Source organism: Sinocyclocheilus grahami, unplaced genomic scaffold (assembly GCF_001515645.1).
Source record: "Sinocyclocheilus grahami isolate Dianchi unplaced genomic scaffold, SAMN03320097.WGS_v1.1 scaffold1094.1, whole genome shotgun sequence".
NCBI lineage: Eukaryota > Metazoa > Chordata > Actinopteri > Cypriniformes > Cyprinidae > Sinocyclocheilus > Sinocyclocheilus grahami.
The window spans coordinates 12,430-33,541 of record NW_015506273.1 but is presented as its reverse complement, the minus strand read 5'-3'; the positions used below and the strand labels follow the sequence as shown (position 1 = coordinate 33,541).

At 42.0% G+C, this 21,112-nt stretch overlaps 1 protein-coding gene across 1 annotated transcript; it reads right to left on the bottom strand.

The window, feature by feature from the left end:
• Positions 1 to 251: 251 nt before the first annotated feature.
• On the bottom strand, positions 252 to 20,436 carry LOC107566704 (ribonuclease inhibitor-like; the record flags this gene model as incomplete). Its single annotated transcript, XM_016252233.1, has 8 exons — positions 20,328 to 20,436; positions 18,590 to 18,760; positions 4,292 to 4,465; positions 1,687 to 1,869; positions 1,246 to 1,419; positions 983 to 1,156; positions 720 to 893; positions 252 to 357 (listed from the first exon to the last, which is right to left on the bottom strand). Coding segments are annotated over exons 4-8 (795 nt in total), but the record flags the coding sequence as incomplete, so codon positions are not given.
• Between the last annotated feature and the right edge of the window lie 676 nt (positions 20,437 to 21,112).

Below are 21,112 nucleotides of genomic sequence, written 5' to 3'. Positions count from 1 at the left end.
AATGCTTCAGAGTTTAATGTTCTTTATGATGACACACATACTTAACAATCGGTAACTAATTAGCTAATATACATTTTCAGTCTTTCTTTAGATGAGGAAATGCCAGAAGATGTAGTGATATAAATGATGTGACATGAGTCTGTTTTCTTAGAATAAATTAACAGTAAACTTTAACCACACCGTAAATGTTGTACAGTATAATAATACTAACTCTAATATTTCCAGCTTGCATTGTGGGCTCCTGTGTTTTTTATTTGATTCTCACTCAGGTCCAGCTCTCTCAGGTGTGATGGGTTTGATTTCAGAGCTGAAGTCAGGATGAGACACTGTTCATGTGTAATACTGCATCCACACAAACTGAAGACAGAAAAATAAAATACAATGGTTCAGATCCATGTTAAGCTCGTGTGAGTTAAATGCATCATGTTACATTATTTTAGTTGTCTTTTTTCACAGCAAATTTGTCAGATTTCAGCACATGAAACCATTTTATAGCCACAAAGTATCAAATGCTTCAGAGTTTAATGTTCTTTATGATGACACACATACTTAACAATCGGTAACTAATTAGCTAATATAAATGTTCAGTCTTTCTTTAGATGAGGAAATGCCAGAAGATGTAGTGATATAAATGATGTGACATGAGTCTGTTTTCTTAGAATAAATTAACAGTAAACTTTAACCACACCGTAAATGTTGTACAGTATAATAATACTAACTCTAATATTTCCAGCTTGCATTGTGGGCTCATCAGTAGATCACGGAGGTTTTTCACTCCAGAGTCTCCTAGTTCATTCATTCTCAGGTCCAGTTCTCTCAGGTGTGATGGGTTTGATTTCAGAGCTGAAGTCAGCGCAGAACAACCTTCATCTGTTATATCACAGCCTTTTAACCTACATTAAGAGAAATGAGAAAAATCACACTTCATTCCGTTTCATTTAAATAACAAAACATTTTTTTCTTGTATGTAAATATTCTTCACCTCAATCTCTCCAGTTTACAGTGTGAATCCTTCAGTACGTCACATAAGTGAGTCACTCCTGTGTTTTCTATTTTATTTCCACTCAGGTTCAGCTCTCTCAGGTGTGATGGGTTTGATTTCAGAGCTGAAGTCAGCGCAGAACAACCTTCATCTGTTATATCACAGCCTTTTAACCTACATTAAGAGAAATGAGAAAAATCACACTTCATTCCGTTTCATTTAAATAACAAAACATTTTTTTCTTGTATGTAAATATTCTTCACCTCAATCTCTCCAGTTTACAGTGTGAATCCTTCAGTACGTCACATAAGTGAGTCACTCCTGTGTTTTCTATTTTATTTCCACTCAGGTTCAGCTCTCTCAGGTGTGATGGGTTTGATTTCAGAGCTGAAGTCAGGATGAAACACTGTTTCTCTGTAATACTGCATTCACACAGACTGAGGATAAAAAGAGAAAAGGCAATGAAACAAACACATGTTAAGTTATCGTGTGAGTTAAATTCATGAGTAAATACCATACAGTACAATTATATATATATTTTAAAAAAAATTACACAGTGTGCACAATGTACACAGATAAAATCATTTATAATAAGCACTGCAATATTCCATTAAATAAGAATTGTCCATTTTGATTTCATGGTGACTTTAAGAAACTAAACAGTTAATCACACTGTAGCTGCTGTACAGTATAATGATACTAACTGTAGTTTTTCAAGCTTGAATTGTGGGTTCATCAGTAGATCGCTGAGGTTTTTCACTCCAGAGTCTCCTAGTTTATTCCCGCTCAGGTTCAGCTCTCTCAGGTGTGATGGGTTTGATTTTAGAGCTTTTTTTAGAGAAGTCACAATAGAACAACCTTCATCTGTCATATAACAGCAGCTTAACCTACATTAGAAAGAGAGCATAAAAAGATAGAAGAAAACTATTTATTTAGTAAAGTCACAAAATAAATAAATTAAATAATTAAAAACAACAGACAGAGGAAGATGGTCTGAGTGCCTTAGGATAATTTGTTTCCATGTTTTTACTGTACCTTTAAAACAGAAAAACAAATAAACCGTTCGTTTATCACATATTTGACACTTCTTTCTTCTGTGTAGGTGTTGGTTTTGATCTCTGATCTCATGCATCAAGATCAAAAAAGCTTTTCACCCATTAAAAAAGCAACGGTGATACAGGGTCATAACCAGAGCTGCTACCATCATTCTGATGGTGGGGCGTCACATTATTAGGCCTGCACTACTTTATTATACAATATTTGATCTTTTTCCTTTAACATACATCACTAAGTGATGCTCCAGGACACATCATCAGTGATGTTTCCAGGGACCATCAGGGTGTTTTCAAGTCTTTCAACAACCATACACCCTTGCCCAGAAGACCTAGCCAGGGTTGACTATCTCCTGATCCACAACCACCATGCAGGAACCTCTGTTGCCTTTGTGGCTGACTTAATACACCGTTGCCTGCTGGGCCCTCTGATGCCCAGCATGTCATACACTCTGCAGAGAGATTCTGCAACCTACCTTAATTGGTTTGTACCTTGCGACAAGCCATTGCTCCGGCACTCTTCTACCAGCTCGGTACACTTGGTTCTCTTCCTCTCATTGGTCTCCTCGAAACAATCCTTCCAGGGAAATGTGAGTTCTAAAAGGATGATCTGCTTGGAGGCTTTTAATATCAGAACCATGTCTTGCCTTAGCCATGCTTTCCCTCGTCGACTTTCAGCTCTCAGTCCTGTGCTGTTGAAAGCAGATCAAAGGAGGTGGTCCTGTAGCTGGTGTTACCTTCTCCCCAGCCTTGACAAAAGTTATGGTCTTCTTCAGTGGAGGTAGGCACTTGCAGTGAGTGATCCCGCTGGAGATGATATCTGCAATGGCCTTCTGGATTTCATCATGATGTCAGCAATAACGCCCCTCACTCATTGCTCTTTGACAGCTACTGAGGATTTGGTCCTGAGACCCTCTCATCAGGCACAGAGGGCAAGCTGGTGACTCTGCCTTCCCCCAGTAGAACAAGTTGGGCTTGGTAGTACATCGTAGACAACCTGGATTAGGAATTTCATTCAGTGGGGCGCGGATTTCAAGAGCCCAGCCCAAGTGACTTTGCACTCCACCATTTGTTTCCACCTTGTCCAGGCTTCCTGCTGCTGCATCTCAACCATCCTGCTGGCTCTCACGTCCTTGAGCGATGCTCGTACCTCATTTTGGAGCTGCGACCTCCTCCTTGCCTTGCCATGGCAAAATATCATGTTACTACCCAGGCCTGTTCTTCCTTGAGCCACTGTGCCCACCAACACCTTTTGCTCCAGACTTGATTCAGCAACATGTCCTGACCTCAATCACTGCCTGAGAGATTTTTGGGTCACATGACTCGAGGTACTGCAACTGTAGCACCTCCCCTAGTGTGGGTCACCATGAACTCCCCTTCTGATGGGGAGTTTCAGCTTGTTTTTTTTTTACCCATATAAGCTGATGCTGCTCAAACTTTGGGGTAGTCCCAGCCATTTCCATAAGAACCTGCTGATTGTTCTCTCAAAGTCCTCCAATGTAGACATCAGAACCTCATAGACTAAGTGGGGCCAGAGGATTCTAGGAAGAATGCTATGTTTGTATATCTCAGCCTTGAACTTACCAGGTAGGCCTGATTTGTCCACTGCAACTAGCCAAGCTTCTAGCTCTTGCTAGATATAAAACATCTTAATGAATGAATGAATGATGCATTTATATAGCGCTCCCCCCACACCCCACACAGATGAGGGGGGGGGGGGGGGGGGGGTCTCTCCTCAACCACCACCAGTGTGCAGCATCCACCTGGATGATGCGACGGCAGCCACAGCACAACGGCGCCAGTGTGCTCACCACACATCAGCTACAGGTGGAGAGGAGAGAGAGTCATAAAGCCAATTCAGTGAATGGGGATTATTAGGAGGCCATGATTGACAAGGGCCAGTGGAGGGAATTTGGCCAGGACGCTGGGGTTACACCCCTACTCTTTACGAGAAGTGCCATGGGATTTTTAATGACCACAGAGAGTCAGGACCTCGGTTTAACGTCTCATCCAAAATAATCTTAAATACAACATGATTCACAAACAGCTACATGTTTTCCTGTATTTCAAGTGACCTTTACTTCTATAGTGCATTGTATAATATAGATTGTGTCAAAGCAGCTTCATAAACATAAAAACAAACATAAAAAACATAAGTCAAATAGGTGATAAAAGATTGCTCTTTTTTTCATTTTAAAGACAAAAGCAAAAAAAGTGATCTTAGGCATTTTGATTCTTGCATGTGAATGTTCCTCACCTCAATCTCTCCAGTTTACAGTGTGAATCCTTCAGTACGTCACATAAGTGATTCACTCCTTTGTTTTCTATTTTATTCCCACTCAGGTCCAGTTCTGTCAGGTGTGATGGGTTTGATTTCAGAGCTGAAGTCAGGATGAGACACTGTTCCTCTGTAATACTGCAATTCCACAGACTGAGGACAGGAAGTGAAAGAAAATGGGTCAGATCTATGATGATCATTTAAGGTTCTGGAGAATTTTTTTGTCATGTCTGACAGAAATTTGTCATTTGAAACTGACAACTCAGAAATGACCACTATCTAGCATGAAAAAGATTAATAAATGCTCTAAAAAATATATTGCTCATTGTTAGTTTAATTAATACATTAACTAATGTTAATAAATGAGTTATGAGTTATGATTATGACTGTGTACATAAAGCTTCATCAGTGAAGAAATATGGAGACAGATCAGCCTCAAAAATAACACATTTGCAAAACAAAATTCATAAATGCACAGCACAATTTACATTTACAAAATCCGATTCGTAACTTCAAAACACAATTCATAAATACACAAGGAAAAACATAAATATTTCACCAAATGCTCACACAAATGCATCTTACCTAAATAAATTTAAAATGTTTACACAAATATGTATATATCAAGTTCTTGAATTAATTTCCATCACACATTTATGAATGATGTTTCATGTATTGTTCGCACAAAATACAGCTACCTGGTTAGCCTGCTGTCTTACACACCAAAGTTGCACATACCCTGTTTATTCAGATCAATCTGTAATGTTATCAAATAAGTGTTAAATGTCCAGATATTTCATTTAATAACAACAATTATGTAATGTGTTCTGTTGTTGTTGTTAGTAGTAGTATCAGGTTCACAGTAACTTTTGATCAGGCATTAAAAACAGCTATCACCACCGAAGGGAGATTTCTAACACACACAGTGAAGAGATTTCAGCACGGAGGATGAAAACTACACTCAACGAGTGAGTAAAGTCATTTTTTTATCTGATGGCATTTTCTTATGATTAAAGCTTGTTTTAGTTAATTAAGTGTGCAGTGTTACAACGTTGTTAGTCCTCGCCAGCTTTCTTATATTATAACTGGTGTTTGTAGGAACACTTTAGTAATCACAGGATGAATGGGCGATAAACAATCAGTAAAACAACGATTTCGATGCTAAACTATTGCATAATGTTAAATACGATTTGTAGTCAGTGGGTTCTAAAGTTACCATTGCGACCAGCTATAATCATAAGAAAATGCCATCAGATAAAATAATGACTTTACTCACTCGTTGAGTGTGGTTTTCATCCTCCGTGCTGAAATCTCTATCTGTTATAACAGGTGCAAGCGTATGCAGAGTTTCTATTTCGGCTATAATGCGTATTTGCAGCATTGAGCAATGCAGTGCTGAAATTTGCGTGCTCACGAATCCTCTCATTATAACACACGAATTGTAGACATTTTGAACGATTAATTATGCTTATATTTATTGTGTTATAACAGAGATTTGTGAGATATTATAACTATGAACTGAGATGTCTTTTAGAGACTATAAATGCAGCGCTCTTTGCTGGCATTCTGTCATACTGTAACAACGCACAGTTGTTCTATAGAATGTGGGGCTAACTGGAGCTAAGCTAGGCTACTAAACTGTTGCTAAGCTAATTGCTAACAGGGTGCTAGTATCTACACCTCAAGACTTTTAACTTGGTTATTGGAAAGTGCGAACACTCCCGTCCCATACACCACACGACCCTGAATGTCTCTGTGAACAGAAGCACAGACAGATCATACCAGCAGAAGGCCGTACCGTCATCTTTCACATTTTTATTCTTTACACAGAATAAGATCACACACACGCAAGGCCATATCGCCAAGTCGCTCCCCTACACATCTCTCTCCATGACGGTGACAGCCACACTTTTTATACCAAGGCAGTAAATGACCCAAACCCACCCGAACTAACTTGAACATAAACAAAAATAACATTGCTAACGCAAAAACCTAACCATCTTGCTTAATTAACGCATAAATCAACTCTAAACAAATACCCATAATGCACCTGGCTGCTAGCGCTCACTGCCAGCTCATTACCAAACCATGCACGCAGCAGCCGCTTGCTTTAGTTAAAATAACAGTGTTCTGTGAATGTTGATGCTTTAATAACAAATACTTATCGGGAGCGTGTATGCTGGGATTTCATAAATGTAATGGAGAATAAAGTAACAGTAACTAGTAATTACTAATTACGTTTGAAATACAGTAATCAGAACAGTAACATGATTACTTTTAAAAGGAGTAATCAGTCATTTAATTACATTTTCAGAGTAACTTGCCCAACACTGCCCATTAAAATGTCTGTACATCAAGGACCTGATCATGGAACAGTGCACAATACAAGCACAGCGTTGAGCTTCTTGAGTCTGTTCAGTAAAGAGTGTTTTGATTGGTGGATTAAAAGCCCAAAAAAAGATATTTATGAATCTTAACCTGCCAGGAAGGTCTCAAAAATACCGCACACAAATTCAAAGCAGTCCACGCACATGTGACGATTTGCAAATGCAGATTCAATGATCCATAAATACATGTAACATCATTCATATATGTGTGATGGAAATTAATTCCAAGAAATGTATTTATACATATTTGTGTAAACATTTTACATTTATTTAGGTAAGATGCATTTGTGTGAGCATTTGGTGAAATATTTATGTTTTTACTTGTGTATTTATGAATTGTGTTTTGAAGTTACGAATCGGATTTTGTAAATGTAAATTGTGCTGTGCATTTATGAATTTTGTTTTGCAAATGTGTTATTTTTGAAGCTGATCTGTCTCCATAAAGAAAAACTGGGCGAAATGTGAAAGTGAACGACAGGAACCAAACAATACAAAGGACTGTGCCCAAACAACACAAAACTACTGCAGCATTGTGACAGCAAACCTCAAATATAAAATATTCACCTTACAGACCCTGTTTCCATAAAAAGCAACCACAAAGGACTTCACAAATCCATGAAAGAGCTGCAACTGCCACAACTTTAAGCAGACACCAGTGCTAAAATGTGCAAAAGATGGAGTCATTATCATAAATCTGGACATTCGGAGCACCAAGATGAACTTCAACATTTGCCCTCTCCAGAAAAATCACCTGACCTGAATATTATCAAACCACTGTGGACAGTTTTGGAGTGAAGCATGAGAGACTGATTCCCTCTATATCTGAAGCAACTGGCAGATGTTTTTATAGACAACCTTCAATTCAATACTAATCAAAAGTTGCATGAATTAATTCTAAGAAAGTTGGTGTTAAACCGAAAAACAGACAACAGAATGAGTGATTCTGATCCATTATTGAAGTGAAATTCACCAACCGACAACACATGAATGTAAGGCACTGTAAGAAATTCAGACAGGGTACTTAGGTTCCCTTTTGATACTTCACTCGTACTGCGTCACTAGACGCTTATGGGGAAAACTCTCTTTTCTCAGAGGACTGAAGCCTTTACAATCACGCGGTGTAACTGCATGGCCATTGGCTTGTGCAGTAAATAAAAAAATGAACCAATGACTTGTCAATCTCAATTTTAACCTCATTGAGGAATTCAGTGCGAGGGTTAATTAAGTGATTGATGGTTGTTCAGATCTATACAATGGCACATATTGCTGTAACTTGGGATTTCACATTTTCATTCTCTTAAACTAATTATTTTCCTCACTTTCTCTCTTTCTGCAACTTGTGTGTGAATGCGTGTGTTAGATTAGTTTATATGTCTTAGATTTATCCAATAAAGCCTTATTTATATGGAAAAGAGAAGTATCTTGTGTTTTGTGCTCACAAGTTAATGTCTTAAACTGCCGATCTTGTTACTATGCTAATTAATAGTGTTTTCACTATATTTTGGATATAGATATCCATTGCAGAATTGCTGTCATACGGCTCGTTCACTGAATCGCTGGCCGTCTCAGTGATCCGCCGTAAAACAGTGATTCTGTCCTAATTCCCTTGCATATTAATGGTGGAGTTCCCTTTAAAATCTTAAATGATTCCCTTTGAGCTAAATTATTGACCTGTTTCCCTTACAGCGGAGCTGCACAAGCCTATGGCGTCGAAGCCCACCAGAGCCCGCCAGAATGGACGGGGCCATCTGGCTATATAAGTGGGCATTTCGCGATAGGATCTCAGATCAATTCTCCTTCAGCAACGACGATCTTTCCTTCGCTGATCTACGGGACTTGAAGCGCTCGCCGTTGACACGCCTCGCTGCGGACAGAAGCTGCCTTTCCTCTGCGCCTCTCTGCTGTTCACGCCTGCTCTACGATCCGCCTTCAGCGTTCAACGCAGATGTCAGCTCGTCCCCTGCTGCCATCCGGCGAGTCTAAAAAGCAAATTTTCGACTAAAAGAGCAGCAGCGTTGTTTCAAATGCCGCGCCGTCATTGCGGCTCATGCAGGATTGCACTACACGCTGACGACGGCCACTCAGAGTGTGTTTCCTGTCTGGGCAAGCCCCACGCAGAAGCCGCTCTGACCAAGATGGAGTGTTCACACTGCGTGAACATGAGTTTCGCTTCAATGCACGCTCGGATCGCTTTCTTTTCAGAGAGGGACTCCGCTCTTCACACCCTCCTGTTTTCTTCCTCCCAGTGACCTGTGAGGAAAAACAGCGGGGCAAGGGGACTGAGCGCTCGGCTAGAAGCGAGCTCACGCCGGCCCAGATCCCGTGTGCCTCGCTCTTGCCGAGAAGAGAGGATTCTCCTGTCATCTTTGAACACTGAGACCAGCATCCCTCGGTTAACTTTTCCATGTCCTCTCTAAAGTGGTCTAAGAGCTGGGATTGGAGTGGTCTACCCCGGAGGAGCCCACTCATAGCCGTCTAGAGGAATGGTTCCTGCCGGAGCGCTGCCAGGCTCCTCTTCAACGAGCCTCCCCGTTTTTCCCGGAAGTCCATGACGAGCTCACAATATCGTGGTGCGCTCCCTACTTGGCTCGCCTTCGCACATCCTCTTCTTCTGCGTTCTCCTCAGTGGATGGCGCTGAGGGAAGGGGCTACGAAAAACTACCTCCTCTCGATGAGTCAGTGGCTGCACACCTCTGCCCACCCACTGCCATTGGATGGAAAGTGAAGGCCGCTCACCCCTCCAAGCACTGCAGAACAACGTCTGCCCTCGCTGGATGAGCATACTCCTCCGCCGGGCAGGTGGCCTCAGCTCTGCACTCCATGGCCGTGCTCCAGGTCTTTCAGGCCAAACTCCTCCAAGTCATGGACGAGTCCGGACCCGACCCTGCAGCCTTCAAGGAGCTGCGCAGTGCAACAGAGGCTTTGAGAGCTACGAAGGCTACAGCACAGGCCATCGGGAGGTCAATGGCCAGCTTAGTGGTGCTAGAGCGCCACTTATGGCTAAATCTCACTAAGATTTAGGGGGCTGACAAAGTCCCCTACGGGGCTGTTTGGACCTGCTGTCGAGGGATTTGCAGAGCGTTTTACAGCAGCACAGAAGTCGTCCTAGGCAATGCCGCACTTCCTGCCTAAGCGCTCCAGCTCTGCAATGGCTGCCAGTCGCCCCAGACCTACACCAGCACAGCAGCCAGTGAAACCTGCGCCGCCGCCCGCTCAGCCTACTCAAAAGCCTGAGCCCCGGCAGCGCTCCCGCTCGGCCAGTCGCCACCCATTTCAGAAGCGCCAAGGACCACGGCCCAAGCTGACGTTGGATCCTGCGCCTCAGGCGTCGCCCTGATCTGCTGGACAGGAAGAGGAGGGGGCAAAGTCTCGCCAGCGCCGGACCACCCCCAAAATGCCCTCTATTGGGCCCTCAAGCACCCCGTTCGGTTCCGGGTGCCGGTGGCAGTATGTTTGTTCTAGAAACTGTAGTGAATACTGGGCCCGTTCCAAAAGTGCCCTCACAAACAGCCGCTGTTATAGCGAGAGAAATAAAAAACAAACATTTTCAAAAAAAGAGCAAATTTTCTCTTCCAGTTATCACAAGTGTCAAGTCCCCACATGGCGACTCACCACCCGAACTAAACCAACCCCTGGCCACATGGGCTGAGGCATGGCAGGCCCTCCCAGGAGTGTCAGACTGGGTTCTGGGGATTATAAAACGAGGTTACTCACTCCAGTTCACTCGAAAACCCCCGCAGTTCCGCGGTGTGGTCTCCACCTCAGTGCAGAGCAAGGACGCTCACATCTTGCCATCCGAGGTGAAGAATTTACTGGCAAAAGGAGCTGTAGAGACAGTTCCACCAGCTCAGAGCGAGTCAGGTTTCTACAGCTGTTACTTCCTCGTCCCCAAAAAGGATGGCGGCCTCCGGCCCATCCTCGATCTCAGACACCTGAACCGTGCCCTCATGAAACAGCTGTTCAGAATGACTACCCTGAAGCAGATCCTCTCACAAATACGCCCAGGGGACTGGTTCTTCTCTCTGGATCTGAAAGAGGCTTACTTTCACATCCAGGTAGCCCCCCCATCACAGACAATTCTTGAGATTCGCCTTCATGGGAGTGGCATATCAGTACACGGTCCTGCCCTTCGGACTGTCTTTGGCTCCCCGCACTTTTACGAAGTGCATGGACACAGCCCTCTCCCCTCTGAGACAGATGGGAGTCCGCATTCTGAATTACCTCGATGACTGCCTCATCTTAGCCCAGCCAGAGGCTGAGCTAATATCCTACAGATCCCTCTCCTCCTCAGCTACTTAGAGTGCCTGGGAGCAGTTTTCGACTCAGTCCACATGAACGTGCACTGGCCATACAAAAGCTTGCGCCGTTTTTTAAAATCGGAGTGTCTCGCTCTCTCAAGTCGTTTCAAAGAATGCTGGGCCTCATGGCTTCTGCATCATCGGTACTACAGCTAGGCCTGCTCCACATGAGACCCCTTCAGTATTGGCTGGAACCTCAAATTCCGCCCCATGCGTGGCGTCACAAATGCTTTCATGTCAGGGTGAGCCAGGCCAATGTGTAACAGCTCTGGCCCCTTGGAAAGACACACAGCGGTTCAAGCAGCACGTGAGTATGGGCTTGATTCACAGAAGGAAGTTTGTCTCGACAGATGCATCCAACAAGGGTTGGGGAGCTCTGTGCGAAGGCAGACCGACCTTCGGCTCCTGGTCAGATACAGGAGGCCGGCTACATATCAACTGCCTCGAGATGATGGCAGTATGTCGAGCCCTTCAGACCTTCTTACCAGACCTGAAGGGACACCACGTGCTAGTCCGCTCAGACAGCATGACGGTGGTGTCCTATAAAAATCGCCAGGGCGGACTTACCTCGAAATGCCTTTTAGAGATGGTAAAACGCTTTTTGGAGTGGGCACATCTCAACCTGCGTTGGGGCAGCACATGTGCCTGGCATATTGAACCGAGGAGCAGACATGCTATCTCAGAGCAACGTACCCTCAGAGGAGTGGATGCTCCACCCGTAAACGGTTCAGAGAATCTGGGAGATCTTTGGCAGGGCAGAGGTCGACCTCTTTACCTCAAGACAACTCTCATTGCCCAACTTATTTTTCGAAGAGTGAGGATGCATTGGCCCGCGATTGGCCCAACCACCTCCTGTATGCTTTTCCCCCGATCGTTCAGATCCCACAGGTAATCAGAAGAGTCAGGGAACACAGACACAGAGTCCCTCTGGAATCAGCATTGGGTTTCAGAGCTGTCTCAGCTGCTGACAGCACCCCCGTGGCCCATTGCCCTGAGGCAGGACCTTCTCTCTCAGGCGAACAGGACGATTTGGCACCCCTAGCCCGAGCTGTGGGCTCTGCACCTCTTGGCTCTCGATGGGAATCAGTAGATCTCCCTGAGAGCGTCCTGAATACTACCTCACAGGCTAGAGCCCCGTCTACGAGACACCTCTATGCCCTTAAGTGTTTGGTCTTTTCCACCTGGTGTACAACCCATGGCAAAGACCCAGTTTCATGTGACATATCGGTGATATTGTCCTACCTTAAAGAGCTGTTGGACAAGGGCCGCTCCCCTTTCCACACTCAAGGTCTATGTGGCAGCTATAGCAGCTTCCCATGCTCTTATAGCCGGACAGTCTGTGGGCTGGAACAACTTAATTGTCCATTTCCTGAGAGGATGCCCTGCGTGGGACCTGCCCACGGTCCTGAGAGCCCTCAAGGGCTCCCACTTTGAGCCACTACAGTCTGCAGACTTGAAAACCCTGTCGTTGAAAGCCACTCTGCAACTGGTGTTAGCATTGGTTAAACGAGAGTAGGTGACTTGCAGGCTCTCTCAGTAAGTCCTGCCTCTCTTGAGTTTGGGCTTAACGACTCCAAAGTCGTCCTAAAACCAAGACATGGGTACGTTCCTAAGGTGCTCTACACCCCGTTTAGAGCCCAGGTTATTACTCTCTCTGCGCTTCCTCCTCCTGAGCAGGACCAGGAGCTTAACGTTCCCTGCCCGGTTAGGGCGCTAAGAATTTACATCGAGCGTCCTGTCCCATTCAGGCAGTCGGAACAACTCTTTGTGTGCTTTGGTGGCCGCACCAAAGGGACCCCGGTTACAAAGCAGAGGATTTCTCGATGGTTAGTTGACGCTATCACGCTAGCATACTCCTCCATAGGTCTCCAGAGCCCCATAGGAGTCATAACCCATTCCACTCAGGGCGTAGCCTCGTCCTGGGCGTGGTCTAGTGGTGTGTCCATAGCAGATGTTTGTGCGGCGGCCGGCTGGGCTTTGCCATCCACTTTCAAAGGTTCTATAACTTGGAAGTTCCGACCTTGCAGGTTTGAATTCTATCTGCTTAAATGGATACGCACCCTGCTTAAGGCGGTCTAATTCTTCAGGCATTGCTTGTTTTTTCAAGTACGCTCTTGGCCCTTTCAGTAGTTCTGAGGCTGTACAAAACCGTTGGAACGATTATCCAAGGCCGGGCTGACCTCAGTGAGTTCAGCCTCTTCCCAACTGCAGGGCTCATCCTGTGTATAATTGGTCCCTCTGAGCCTTTTATGCTCAAGACCAGTTCATGTTAGACGTTCCTCTTTCATGACACGTATTGGTTCCCCATAAGCGTCTAGCGATGCAGTACGAGTGAAGTATCGAAAGGGAACGTACTCAGTTACTTACTTAACCTCGGTTCCCTGAGATACGGGAACGAGTCCTGCGTTCCTTGCCATGCCATGATGCTGCATGACTCAGTGTCATCGCTTCAGTCGAATTTACCTGAGATCCTATGGCGAAATACCCGCTTATATGGCCAGATGGCCCCGCCCATTATGGCGGGCTTCGACGGCATAGGCTCGTGCAGCTCCGCTGACGAGCCATTGGTTAGTTTTTTTATTTACTGCACGAACCAATGTCCATGCAGTTAGGCAGTACAGGTAGGCAGTCAAGTATGCAACAGTATTAGACAAGATCAAACGACAAAATGAGGGTTAGTGCTGTCTTTATAGTTGTTCAGGATGAATGATAATAGGTGCATATGGTTAATATTCCGGTGATGGTGAACGAGGGGGAGGGGTTGCAGGATCTGCTAATGATAGTACAGCTGAGTCAGTGTTAAAGGCAAATGATGGTAAAAACACCTTAATATAATATCACCTATTTCCCATGTGTCCATATTATTTTGGCCAACCCCTGTATGTGCATTTAAAGGGACAGTCCACCCAAAAATAAAAATTTGCTGTTAATTGATGTAAAGCAAGGCAAGGCAAGGCAAGGCAAGGCAAGTTTATTTATATAGCACATTTCATACACAATGGTAATTCAAAGTGCTTTACATAAAAGAAAAGAAAAAAATAATCACAATAAAACAAGGAATTTAAAAACTTTGAAAATGATTAAAAAATGTATTTAAGAGTTTTAAAATGAATTTAAAATGGTTAAGAATAGAACATGATTATACAAAATATAGTGCAATCAGTTCGGACATCGCACAGTGCTCATTCAATAAATGCACAGCTAAACAGATGAGTTTTGAGTCTGCATTTAAATGTGACTAATGTTTTAGCACATCTGATCTCTTCTGGAAGCTGATTCCAACTGCGGGCGGCATAATAACTAAAAGCAGACTCACCTTGTTTTATGTGAAACAGAAAACTGTTGTAGGTGATTTTTTCTTCAGTAGAACTGTAAAGAGTTTTTTTTTATAGCTCAAACCGTGGTCCTTGGTGATTCATAAAATGCAAATCAGTGGCTACCCATTTTTGAAAACAAAAAAAGCATTTCAAGGAACCCAAAATTACTACCTGAGGGTCCTGACAATATACTATATACAGTATCTCACAGAAGTGAGTACACCCCTCACATTCTTTTAAATATTTTATTATATCTTTTCATGTGACAACACTGAAGAAATGACACTTTCCAACAATGTAAAGTAGTGAGTGTACAGCTTGTATAAGTTTCAACCTCTGCAGCAATGCTGGCAGCACTCATACGTCTATTTCCCAAACACAACCTCTGGATATTATGCTGAGCATGTGCACTCAACTTCTTTGGTCGACCATGGCGAGGCCTGTTCTGAGTGGAACCTGTCCTGTTAAACCACTGTATGGTCTTGGCCACCGTGCTGCAGCTCAGTTTCAGGGTCTTGGCAATCTTCGTATAGCAACAATTGTTTTTTTCAGATCCTCAGAGAGTTCTTTGCCTTGAGGTGCCATGTTGAACTTCCAGTGACCAGTATGTGAGAGTGAGAGCGATAACACCAAATTTAACACACCTGCTCCCCATTTACACCTGAGACCTTGTAACACTAATGAGTCACATGACAACCAGGGAGAGAAAATGGCTAATTGGGCCCAATTTGGACATTTTCACTTAGGGGTGTACTCACTTTTGTGGCCAGCGGTTTAGACATTAATGGCTGTGTGTTGAGTTATTTTGAGGGGACAGCAAATTTACACTGTTATACAAGCTGTAAACTCACTACTTTACACTGTAGCAAAGTGTAATTTATTCAGTGATGTCACATGAAAAGATATAATACAATATTTACAAAAATGTGAGGGTTGTACTCACTTCTGTGAGATACTGTAGGTCTTATAAAGTGAAATTATCATTCTCTGAAAGACACTGAACATTATTCACAACATTGTTACCTGTAATCCATAGCCTCATCCAAACAGGAAGTCTGATTCTTTTCTGCAAACCGGTTCTTTTGGACAGTTCGTTTCTGGTTCAATGAACTAATTCTCCAGTTTGTTTTCATATTTAAACAATGACGTAATGTATACACAATTACATTATTAAAGCTCCCAATAATGATGTGAAACATATGTTTTACATATATAAAGCATATAAAATGAATATAGTCTTAAACAACCCCCCTTTTTACATAAACCAGTGGTTCTCAAACTTTTTTGGGCCAGCGCCCCCCCACCCATTATTCAGGTACTTCATCGCCCCCCCATCAAATAAAAAGTATTCTAATTGTCTTCACAGACTATAGTTGTTTATTATTTTGTGTTTATAATGAGGACTGGTATTATATTTACAGTAGCATTAAAATGTATGGGGTCATTACTTTTTTAAAGAAATTACTTTCTAATTCAAGGATCCATTAAATTATTGAAAAAAATGAAATGACAGTGAAATACATTTTTAAAATAGATTATTTGAAAATAAGTGCAATAACATTTATTTACAGAGTTCTTAAGCATGTTGGTGAATTTCATTGCTAAATAATTGGTGACGTTGTTGCCCCAAATTTAAAAAGACTTGATAAAAATCCCTGTTTAGAATATATCCACAGGGGCATTTTTACAGAAGAGATTTTAGTTTGTTCTTCCGTTCCTGGCAAAGTGAGCGGAGTGGAAGGGAGCGAGGAGTGGATTTATTTATTTATTTTTTAAGTCGGAGGGTCATCGTTTTCAGTCACTCCGAGAGCGCTCCATTACCGCTCTATCACAAGCACAATTAATGCCAACAGCCCATAATATAACTGCATTTTATCAAAAATTCACGCATTAAACATCATTAGCTAGTTTGACAGATATGTGGATCACTCAAATCACCCCTGATTATAACCCAGGTGAGGGTTATAATGACGGCGATGGACAAGTGCAGGAGGTTATATTTCAAGCATGTTTGTTTGTAGCATGTGGACAATCAAAACTGACTGGGTGAATTCACATTTTAAATGGGGAAGTTGTGGCCTAATGGTTAGAGAGTCGGACTCATAACCCAAAGGTTGTGGGTTCGAGTCTCGTACCGGCAGGGATTGTAGGTGGTGGGAGTGAATGTACAGCGCTCTCTTCCACCTTCAATACCACGACTGAGGTGCCCTTGAGCAAGGCACCGAACCCCCAACTGCTCCCCGGGCGCCGCAGCATAAATGGCTGCCCACTGCTCCGGGTGTGTGTTCACGGTGTGTGTGTGTTCACTGCTGTGTGTGTGCACTTTGGATGGGTAAATGCAGAGCACTAATTCTGAGTATGGGTCACCATACTTGGCCACATGTCACTTCACTCACTAAACAGTTTATTGTACAGGTAGCTAAGCTCTGCTCTAAACTAATGTGCTGCTACACTGCACGCACGCACAACACACAAACTTGCACATTACGTACAGATCGCGTGCACATAGAAACATTCAGGAGTGCAGAAAATTGTCAACACTGTCCTGTGATTTATCATGTATCAGCTTTCAGTGAAAAATAATAGGCTAATATTTGTCTCTTAGTTTTAGCAAATACCCTGTTTTTGAGAATATATTGAATTTTTTTTTTTTTCTGACATAGAGTACATGGTCATTTTGGTCTGTAAATACCACATTTATACACGCAAATGGAAGAAACGTAAACCCTCCTTTACTATATTTCATGACTTTGTGAGAATATTTCAAAGTTTGCTTACAATTACTTAATAGAAAACCAAGTAATAAGATGGGAAAAAATATGCTCCTCATTTTCAAAACAATTTTAGTGCTTTCCTGATTTATATCTTTGTTAGTCCAATACATTTCAAATCTTGCTTTTTTGACAGTGTGGTGTGCCAGCTATAATAATAATAATAACAACAATTTTTTGAGCAGCAATCAGCATGATTTCTGAAGGATCATGTGACACTGAAAGCTGGAGTAATGGAGCTTTAGCATGAGAGGAAAATAGAAAGAAAAGAAAAAGAAAGCAGTTCTTTCAAATTGTAGATGTACTGTTTGCTGTTTTTTTTAATTGTTTTTGATCAAATAAATGCAACAATTAAAATAATCTTACTGACTTTTTCTTTTGAATGTTAGTGTATATTAAAGGCTATATTTTATTTGTAATATGAAACTATTTTAAAAGCATGTATTTTAACCCAAATATAACAGCCCACAGTAGCCCATAAATAATAAAAAAATTATGTCATTGAATGCCACATGACATTCATGGCATATTTGATTTGACTGGACTTGAAATACCATTATCATTAGTTTTCCAAGGAGCAAAAAAAGCCACGTGAATATAAATTAGGCTATATTTATGAACATTGAATAAACTCTTTAAATTTGGCATTCAAACAAAAAGCATTTATATAAATTTTTCTAAACAAGAAAAAGCATACTGTGCTTGAACGTGTCTAAATATTTGCCATTGTTTTCACTGGAAGTCTGGCAGCTGCGCTACAGAAAGCTATGGAAATGATAGTTTAGAAGCGGTAGTATTGGTGTAAACTAGCGGCTTACCCTAACTAACACTACTACACCGGGCGCGAACGTCGTAACACGTTGCGTCAAAGCACACAGATCCTGATTATAATCAGTGGTTCAGTATCTGAGCACGAGCACAACATAAACGGATGTCGCGTTCTTTGCCTGCGGTACCGACATGACAAACGGATATAGAAAGTGCACTTTGATGCATCCAGTGTAGAGACGGCGTTAGGATGTGCCAGACCATTTTCTTTTGCAAGTTTCAGCTCATACTTCTTTGGTGTAAACTCGCCTTAACCAAACGCCCCCCAAGAACACCTCAGCACCCCCTTTAAAAAATATTGCTTCCAGCGCCCCCCAAATGCTCTCCGAACGCCCCCTGGGGGCCAGTGCAATAACCAGTGCAGTGCAATAACCAGTGTAGAAATAATGATTATTTTGCGAACTGGACATCACTCTGGACCATTTGCCTGAAGCTATGGATTACAGGTAATAATGCTGTAAATAATGTTCAGTTTCTTACACAGACGGATCGTTTCACTTCATAAAACCTCAATATATCATCAGGAGCCACTGGTAATAATTTTGTGTTTCTTGGTATTCTTTTTTTTTTTTAATTTTGAAAAACAGGCAGCCGCTCATCTTGCATGGTCTAAGTGTGACTAAATTAACAGCAAAAATTATTAAAAACAACATGTTAAATAATGTAAAATACTCACTGTAGTGTGTTGAGTTTACAGTGTTTATCCTGCAGTAGAGCAGCGATCTGATTCACTCGTGTATCTCCTAGTTCATGTAAACTCAGATTCAGTTCTTTCAGGAGTAACGGGTTTTCACCCTGAACTTCAGTTGCATACTGACAGGCTTCATCTGCAGCAGGACCCAAAAACCTGCAGAAGAGAATTTAAAGTAGGATTCAATTCAGTGTGCATTATATTAAAAAACATGCTAAGATTGCCAAACATTGTTTGTAATGAAAGCTCTAGCTACTTTTAACAGTTTTACTTTGAACATTTAAATACACAAATATTGTTTTGAAAAGAAAGTCAAAAAGTCACAATTATTGAAGTGAAAATCAATTTTACTACACACATAGGAAGACTGAAACGTCCAACAAAGCAAAAGTTCACTAGATCATGATTCTCCAAAATTAAATTACCATCTCAAGATCCTTCTGGCTTTTAAGCAGATAAGAAAGGGTAGCAAATGGATAATTAGCTTGTGACGACACAATTTTGTCACATAAAATTTTTCCATCAGAAATTTCCACAGTAACATTTTTTTCACATCTCACCTCAGTGTCTTCAGTTGATAGTTTGGATCCTGTAGTAAATCATTGAGCTGCTTCACTCCTGATTGTCCAGGATCATTTCCTGTGAGATCCAGCTCTATCAGGTGTGAAGGGTTTGATCTCAGAGCTGAAGCCAGAGCTTTATAACCTTCTTCAGTGATGCTGCAGTCGGAAAGTCTAGAAAAAAGAGGATTCAAAAAAGTCATCAAATCTATTATAACATTAATATCAGTGAATGTTTTTTTTTTTTTATATCATATAACCTCAAATACACTAAATTTATTTTCTCTTCTGGGCAGAGAAGGACTGGTCTAGGGACAGAAGCATGTCTTTTAATTTCCCTAAGTTTACTCCAGTAATTTTCAACTGAACAAAAGAGAACAATATTATTAAACTCCAACAGTGGTTTATTAAACTCACCTGAGTTTCTCCAGTGCACAGTTTGTATCTTCTAATCCGTTCTGGAGTTTCTTCACTCCTGAATCCTGCAGATTATTGTTGCTCATGTCAAGTTCTTTCAGACTGGAGTTTGATCTCAGGACTGTAGCAAGTACTGAACAGCTTTCCTCTGTTAGACCACAATCACACAGCCTAAAATGAACGTGAGAGGGACAATTTACAAATACGAAGTACTTGATTCCACTATTAAGGGATTCCCGAAAACTGATTTTGGTCACCTCATTTAAGATATTTTAAATGTGTAATAAAAATGTAACTAAAAATACTCACGTCAGTGTGTTGAGTTTACAGTGTTTATCCTGCAGTAGAGCAGAGATCTGATTCACTCGTGTGTCTTCTAGTTCATGTTCACTCAGATTCAGTTCTCTCAGGAGTAACGGGTTTTCACCCACAATTCCAGTCACATACTGACAGGCTTCCTCTGCAGCAGGACTCAAAAACCTTCAGAAAGAGGAAATATATTGAGAATATTTTTTTCACAAGCTTGTGAAAGGGCTTTTAATAATTTCAAAGCTTTTATAAACATCTTTTTTTTCTCTCTTTCAGCTAAACTGGGTTTAAGACGTTATGTTAATATTTTAAAATTCATTTTGTAAAAGGGCCTTAAGTCAATCAAAGCTTTTATGAATTTATTTTTGACAGTTATATTCTCTTTCAGCTACAATGGTTTTAAAACTATTGCACTTAATTATTTTAATATCACTCACCTCAGTGTTTTCAGTTGACAGTTTGGATCCTGTAGTATATCATTGAGCTCCTTCACTCCTGATTGTCCAGGATCATTTCCTGTGAGATCCAGCTCTATCAGGTGTGAAGGGTTTGATTTCAGAGCTGAAGCCAGAGCTAGATAACCTTCTTCAGTGATACTGCAGTCTGAAAGTCTACAAACAATAAAAACAAGAATTTAAATTAACATTGTAGTTCCCTTTCAGTCAATCACTTTTGATGTCACATTGACGAAATGGGGATCTCGCTAGAGAGACCACTCTACTTCTAGTGCACACCAGCATGCGATGATTGCATCCAGCTGCCGCTGATCGCAGCGCGAGTATAAATAGGCAGCAGGTGCAACGCATACTCATCATTTCGCTTCGGAACCGAGCGTTTTCAATCGTTCTGCTCTTACCAAGCTTCGTTTGTAAATGAGACGAGTTCAGCACGCTCTAAGGGAGCTTCTTCATGTTGGTGGAATGGCACTACAGCGGTGGTCGTTTTCCCGTGTCGAGTGGGTTGAACACATCAGGCTGAACTACCCCGTTTATGCTGCAGGCGGCCATCTCACCTGTGCGCTTCAGCACGCTAAAAAAAGGCTTTTCCCCTAACAGAGCATTCGATATTGCGTCTGTACCAACTCGACGCTGTGTCTTTGTAAAGACGACGTTGCATCTTTGTATAGATGTTGTTCCACCCGTGTGTTTCTGGATGTGGTCGTTACCTGGTGCCGGGTGATGTTCACGATCGCAGGCTTCACTTCCTCAAAAAGGGCAGAGTT